The sequence below is a fragment of the Dendrobates tinctorius genome, unplaced genomic scaffold (genome assembly GCF_039654945.1).
Source record: "Dendrobates tinctorius isolate UK_male_01 unplaced genomic scaffold, ASM3965494v1 ptg000017l, whole genome shotgun sequence".
Lineage (NCBI taxonomy): Eukaryota > Metazoa > Chordata > Amphibia > Anura > Dendrobatidae > Dendrobates > Dendrobates tinctorius.
In genome coordinates this window covers 10884540-10892046 of record NW_027361685.1, presented here as the reverse complement: position 1 = coordinate 10892046, position 7507 = coordinate 10884540, and the positions used below count along the sequence as shown (strand labels likewise).

General features: G+C 47.4%; 1 protein-coding gene across 1 annotated transcript in view; it reads left to right on the top strand.

The window, feature by feature from the left end:
- The first annotated feature begins 2555 nt into the window (after window positions 1–2555).
- The window catches only part of LOC141082438 (uncharacterized), a 45675-nt gene continuing 40723 nt past the window's right edge, over window positions 2556–7507 (top strand). The window contains exon 1 of the mRNA XM_073566380.1: window positions 2556–2567. Within this exon, the coding sequence (XP_073422481.1) occupies window positions 2556–2567 (12 nt within the window). The remainder of the gene's footprint in view (window positions 2568–7507) is intronic.

Here is a 7507-nt window from a genome sequence, read left to right as displayed (position 1 = left end):
AAATATCAGGGACCTGGAGCAGTTTGCCAAAGAAGAATGGTCTAAAATTCCAGCAGAGCATTGTAAGAAACTCATTGATGGTTATCGGAAGCGGTTGGTCGCAGTTATTTTGGCTAAAGGGTGTGCAACCAAGTATTAGGCTGAGGGTGCCAATACTTTTGTCTGGCCCATGTTTGGAGTTTTGTGTGTAGTGATCAATGTTTTGCTTTTTGCTTCATTCTCTTTTGTGTTTTTTCATTTAAGACTAATTAAATGAAGATAATAAAAGCAAAGAATTTGTGTTTGCAATCATTTTCAGGAAGAAACTGAGTATTATCTGACAGAATTGCAGGGGTGTCAATACTTTTGGTCACAACTGTAAACTTGGATAAGGGATAGAAGAAAAACAAACAACAGTCCTTCAACTGTGACCATACTGGCCACCACTGACACCAAGTCCTGGTCCCGTCCAGGGCTCACTACCCTTTCACAGATACGGAACAGTCTCTCCTGCACTTCAATCCATGCAACTAGCACATCCAGTTCATTTTAGGGGCTGCCTTCACTCCTTGCTCTACTTGCAACTGGAATAATGGGCCGCATTCTGGTCCTGAATTATTATAAACGTGTTGCCCGAAGACCCGCTGGAGGGGAGGACTCTCCGCTCTTTCTCCTGCTCCTTTCCTCTGTCAGCGGCTGATTCATGGTACCTGGAACTTCCTGCTCCCGTGACCCGATTGTGGCCACCGCTTCCTTTAAGGGCGCCTCTGACTTTCTGTAGGGACTACGATCATTGCAGACGGCTGCACGCAATACTGCGCTTCCTGTGCCTGTCTCTCTTTGATGCTGGAGACCATTTTCACCGCCACAGCATACTGTCCACGGGGCCCTTGTTCTTTAATAAATGTCACTCGGTCCCATTCCTGAAAAGGACCGTCAAAACTAATGGACCCGGCATTCACATAGACCTTGTCCCCAGTCTCGACCTCATGGATGAATCATACAGCTCCTTATATACTATGATGGTCCAACTGTCAGCACCCTGTACATTATAGTGCGATTGTACCCCAGAGCTCCCCAAAAAAAAAAAAGAATCCCTATACTCTAATCGAGATTCCTCATCCTCCGCAGTGTCTGTCTCTTCTTCTATCCATTCTCGCAGTGGATTCTGATGGCATGATGCAGTGACATCTTTGCACTGCCAATGTTCCTTGCTTAGTGCTGGACTCCAGCAGGCCGAAGATAGAAGGGACGCCCACAGTGGGCTGGGGTAAGTGACGAAGCCAGTGACTATGTTCTCCGTCACAACTGTTAAAAGTATGCGCATCTTGAGGAAGCTGATTCTGTTAGCAACATAGCGGATAAGGCAGCCCACAACCAGACAGGCCCTTCTGCCATTTGCCAGAATTGGAAGATGGCCAGTCTGGCCCTGCAAGGTCCTTAATCCTGCAAATCTTCTAGCGCACTTTGGTTCCGCTTGATTTTGGCTGGCCAGCAGATAGCAGTCTTTCCTCATTAATGGCACATCTTGCACTAATTTTCCAGTGGTCTCATCACTTTGTTACTTTCTTCCCCCCCTTTTTGCTCGCCAGTCCTCGGGTGAGTGAATTCTTTTGAGTTTGAGGTTTCCCCACAGGTAGGCTGATGTCAGCCAACAATTGCGTGCATTCCTGGGTCTTCTGGGATCAAACAAATTCATCCTGAGCATACTTGTTAGAGGTAATCCCGGCATTGGCTCGCTCAGTCCTGAGGAGCTCTTCCTGCAGAGGCGCATTTGGGGTACTTGGAGACTCAAGCACTGGGTGTGGTAAGTCGACTCTGAATTTGTTTTGACCCTGTTAACCATTATTCTTCTTCCTCTAAGACTGCCCATTGTGGACCTCAGCCACTTCAGTTGGGGCCCCTGCCTGGTATGGTCTTCTGCTTCAGAAGAGCAGGGTCACAGCATATTCCTGTGCAACACCTGAGGTCTAACCTCATAGCCTGGGTTTTTCAGGTGATTCTTCCTCACCACTCGGTAGAGTACCGCCTCCCAATGATGATGCAGCTTGTTTCCGGGTCATTTGACCGGCATCAACACATGGTCCCCTGGCTGAAGTGGTCCATCTGACATCGATTATCGACTTGAATGTTCCACTTCCTGAAGCTTCTGCTCAACCAGCTTCCTTACCGTCTGAAATCTGTGACTGTGTTCTCGGATCCTGGCACTAGGACTACTGCCCGAACAGGAATCCTCTGCCTCCAGCTCCAGTTCAGTGGTCTCTCCGCCAAACAGTAACATGTAAGAGGTGTTACTAGCAGTCGCATGGAAACAATTATTGCAAACCCACAACAACTTAGAGGCAAATTCGAGCCGCTTCATCTTCTTGTCCTCTTCCAGGGTCCGCAACATTTGCAACAGGGTTCGGTTGAAGTGCTCACAATCCCCATTTCCCTGTGGATGATATGGTGTGGTTTGGGATCTGTTGATTCCATGGATGCAGTACAGTTTGTTTGTCACTTGCCCCTGGAAGCAGGACCCTGGGTCGTAGTGAATTCACTTTGGGCATCCATATATGCGAATGAAGTCCTGACAAATGGCTCTGGCTGTAGGTTCAGCTGTCTGATCCTGGGTGGGAGTCACCACTGCAGGGTTGCCATTAGGAATTTCGGGGCCCCATATTGGCAAAATTTTCGGATCCCCCTTGAAACTCTGCCCAGGCTCCACCATAGCCCCACCTCCACCCCTCGGACCTTCCACGGTCCCACCAACCTCTCTTTTAAAAACTCCACTTCTGCACCATATCCCCCCCCATTATACATCACCAGATCACATACATAGCCAGCAGCTTTTGTTTTGGCCAAAAGATTTTTTAATCCCCCTCCACGACAAAGTAGTCTCTTCTGGCCAGGCTTTACTCGACTGTAACTTATTAAACAATTGTTAAAATATCCAATACAATTTTAGGTATATTTTTATTTCATTTTTTTAAAATGACCATTAACATCACATACAAGGGAAAAATACCACTGCACCATGACCAGATCACATATTACCACCACATAGTGACCAAATATTACCACATACAGGGAATAAATACCACCACAATATAACTAGACAACATATTACCACCACAGTGACCGAATAATAGCACATATAAGGAACAAATACTGCCACACCATGACCTGACCACATATTACCACCACATAGTGACCAAATAATAGCACATACAAGGAACAAATGCCACCACATCATGACCAGATCACATATTACCACCACATAGTGATTGAATATTACAATATTGATCATTAATAAAATAAAAACACAGTACTAATGCCATTATACACAGGGGATATGTACTTAGTATACAGTGTCCGTGTACAGGTAATGCAGTGATCACCTGTGACATTATACACAGGAGCTCTGTATATAGTGTCAGTGTACAGGTAATACTGTGATCACTAGTGACATTATGCACAGGAGCTATGTATATAGTATACAGTATATAGTGTCAGTGTACAGGTAACACACTGACTCACCGGTGACATCTCTAGTTAAAGTCCTTCATCTTCGCTTCTCTTCTTCATCCAGTTCATACCACGATCACTTCTTCCAGTCAGGACTCGTCTCTGCATAAAATAACACAGTAATCTATAGTACATTCCCGGATTTTTGCCCAACTTCTATACTACGCCAGATGAAAAAAGCGACCATGTCGCCTTGCATAGTGACAGGACTTCTCCTCCCCCACACTGAAAACAGTAACCTCAAAAATAATATCCCCTATAGTAATAATATCCCACATTCTGGACCCCACGTGTCCACACATTCTGCCTCATGTCTCTGCATATTGCCCCATAGTCATCCCTAATTGTATAATGCATCCCATAGTCATATATAGCAGTATAATGCACCCCCATAGGGGTATAATATAACCCATAGGGGTATTATGCACCCCCATAATGCTCCCCCATAGGGGTACAATGCTCCCCCATAATATAATGCGATAGGTAGAGTTGAGCGAAACGGGTCTGTCAAGTTCATAAGTCGCTGACTTTTGCTAAAGTCGGGTTTCATGAAACGAAATCCAACCATAGTGTGAGGTCGGCCATGAGGTCGGCGACCAGAGCGCCAAAGTCGCATTTCAAATGATGCTTCCTGCACCCTTTTTCACCCAATGATGGAGGACGCACACTGTGGGCAATGCGATGACATGGGCAGCGGTCACCACCATCTTTGAGAAGGGCATGCAAGTGATTGGCTTGCTTTGTGTGGCGTCACAGGGGCTATAAAAGGGCGTGCACGTCAACCGCCATCTTACTTCTGCCGACCTTAGCATAGGGAGGGAGAGGTGGCTGATTCTGAATAAGGGAGAGCGTTAGGCAGGGAAGAAGAACCCAAAAACTGCTTCTGCTGGTAGCGATTTCCAATTACAACACAACACTTTGTGTGCAGTGACAGGGGAGGCTCTATTTTTGTGCATCAGCTCTGTTGGTTATTAGGCTGCCTTATAAGGCTCCCTGATAGCTGCATTGCTGCTTGCACATTGCTGTGCAAACTGCTTTTTTAAAAGCAAAAATACTTTTCTTCCTCTTTTCTGCACAGTTACCAAGCGTTTATTTTCCACACTTTTGTGTGCAGCAGTCCTGCTTATTAGGCTGCCTGCGTCCATACTTGGACTGAGAGCATCATTGTCAGCCTCCTAACATCTCTAGGGAGATTCTCCCCCATACTATATACACCTTGTACTTTGTCATACACCAGCCAATTTCAGCCTGTTAAATTGAGGTGTAATCTATAGTGGGCCTGAGATAATAGTTCAGCCTCCTAAAATCTCTAGGGAGCTTCCAATTCTCCCCAATACTATATACACCTTGTACTTTGTCATACACCAGCCAATTTCAGCCTGTTAAATTGACGTGTAATCTATAGTGGGCCTGAGATAATAGTTCAGCCTCCTAAAATCTGTAGGGAGATTCAAATTCTCCCCAATACTATATACACCTTGTACCTGGTCATACACCTGCATATTTCAGCCTGTTAAATTGAGGTTTAATCTGTAGTGGACCTGAGATAATTGTTCAGCCTCCTAAAATCTCTAGGGGTATTCAAATTCTCTCCAATACTATATACACATTGTACCTTGTTTTACAGTACCATATAGCTGGTGGTATTTTGGGTACATTTTCCCAAAAATGAGGAAGTATGGTGGAAGAGGCCGTGAACGTGGGCGGGGGTTGCCAGCTGGTACTGATGGTGGTGGTGCTGGTGCTGCATCTGCTGGTAGTGGCAAAAGCACAATAGCACCTAAGGCAGGAGGTGTTGAGCCTGCGTCATCGTCTGGCTCCACAAGGCCTCGAAGGCTCCCTTTTCTGGGAGTAGGTAAACCGCTTTTAAAGCCGGAGCTTCAGGAACAAGTTTTGGCTAACATTGCTGACACAGCCTCCAGCTCTATCGCCTCCTCTTCTGAAGTTTCAAAAAATAAAAGCACTGTGTCATCAGTGGAGGCTCCTGGACAGGAACAAACCTTTCCTTGTGTCCTTCACCCCTACCAAAAGTGAAGGATGCGGCAGGCCACACTACAGATTTCTCCATGGAGCTCTTTTCACATACCATGCCTGGGTTATCAAGTCAAATCGTGAATTCCCCAGTCCAAGATGAATCTGACATGCAGTGCACTGATGCACAGCCACTGCTAGATTTTTCTGCTGGTACATTCACTCAGAGCACTACATTGTCCTCGCAGTGTACTGAGCCAGAATCTGACCCTGATGAGACTCAGGTGCCCCTTTCCGCATACTATACCACCTTACACGGTGACACAGAGGAAGGTGCACATGAAATTGAAGAGAAGGTGATGGATGACCCAGTTGTTGACCCAGATTGGCATCCATTGGGGAAAGAGGGTGCCGCTGCCAATAGCTCAGAAGAGGAGGAGGAGGAGGATCCGCAGCAGGCATCGACATCGCAACAGCTGTTATCTGGCAGGCCCGTAGCAGTCCAAAAACGGGTTACAAAAACCAAAAGTGTTGCAGGACAGCTTGGCCAGACGGTCAAATTAGCACAGCGTGCAAGGCTTCAAAATGTTTTCCACAGTAGGAAGTGTGCAGTGTGGCACGTTTTTGAACGAAATCCTAATGATCAGGCAAAGGTTATCTGTAAGAAGTGCGCAAAGACCTTTAGCCGAGGGAAAAATCTGAGAAATTTGAATACCAGTTGCATGCTTAGACACTTAACCACCATGCACTTGCGAGCGTGGACGGACTACCAAACCTCACATACCACATGTGGACCTGCTCCGAATGAAGGTAGTCAGCAACGCTACATCGCTTCCCCCACTGTAAGCCCACCGGTTAGCACACCACCAGCAGCAAATGTTGAGGTGTCGTCGCAAGGCCAAAGCAGTCAGGGAATCACAATATTATTGCTACGAAAGACTGAATCTAGGCCATCAGCAAGACCACCAACACCATCACCAACCCTCTCTCAGTCCGCCATGTCCACCGCTAGTTCCACCATATGCAGCTCTCAAGTCCAGCTCACCCTACCAGAGACTCTGAGTAGGACAAGAAAGTACTCATCCTCTCATCCGCATACACTGTGTTTGAACGCCCACATTGCCAAACTAATCTCATTAGAGATGATGCCCTACCGGTTGGTTGAAAGTGAAGCTTTCCGTGAGCTCATGGCCTACGCAGTACCACGGTATGACCTACCCAGTCGACATTTCTTTTCTCGAAAAGCCATCCCAGCCCTCCACCTGCATGTGAAAGACCGCATTGTCCATGCACTCAAGCAATCAGTGAGTGGAAAGTTGCACCTCACAACAGATGCATGGTCCAGTAGGCATGGCCAGGGCCATTACGTGTCCATCACTGCGCACTGGGTTAATGTGGTGGATGCAGGGTCCACAGGGGACAGCGGCGGTGGGACAGTGCTGCCTAGCCCACGGTATAGGAAACGTTGGCTGTAGGCGTTCGACCCTCCTCTTCCTGAAGCGAAAGGTCGTCCACAGAGCGCAGTCGCACGAGCACGCCATCCGCAGCTGCCAGTGTTGCACCCAAGGTGTCCCACTATCGAACAGCTAGTGGTAAGCGTCAGCAGACTGTGCTGAAGATGATGTGTTTGGGTGACAACAGACACACCGCGGAGGTACTGGCCGACTACTTGCAGCGGCAAACTTAGTCATGGCTGGGCAGTCTACATTATGAGGCAGGCAAGGTAGTTAGTGATAACGGCCAGAATTTTGTGGCAGCCATAGCCCTTTCAAAACTCAGACACATACCTTGTCTGGCTCACACCTTGAACCTGGTGGTGCAGTGCTTCCTCAATAATTATCCGGAGTTAACAGCCCTGCTCCATAAGGTGCGAAGACTGTGCTCGCACATCCACCGGTCGCCCGTACACTCCAGTCGTATGCAAAAGCTGCAGCAATTGCTCCACCTTCCCAAGCACTGCCTAATTATCGACGTTGCAACAAGGTGGAACTCCACCCTGCACATGGTTGAGAGGCTGTGCGAACAGAGGCAGACTGTAATGCATTTGTCG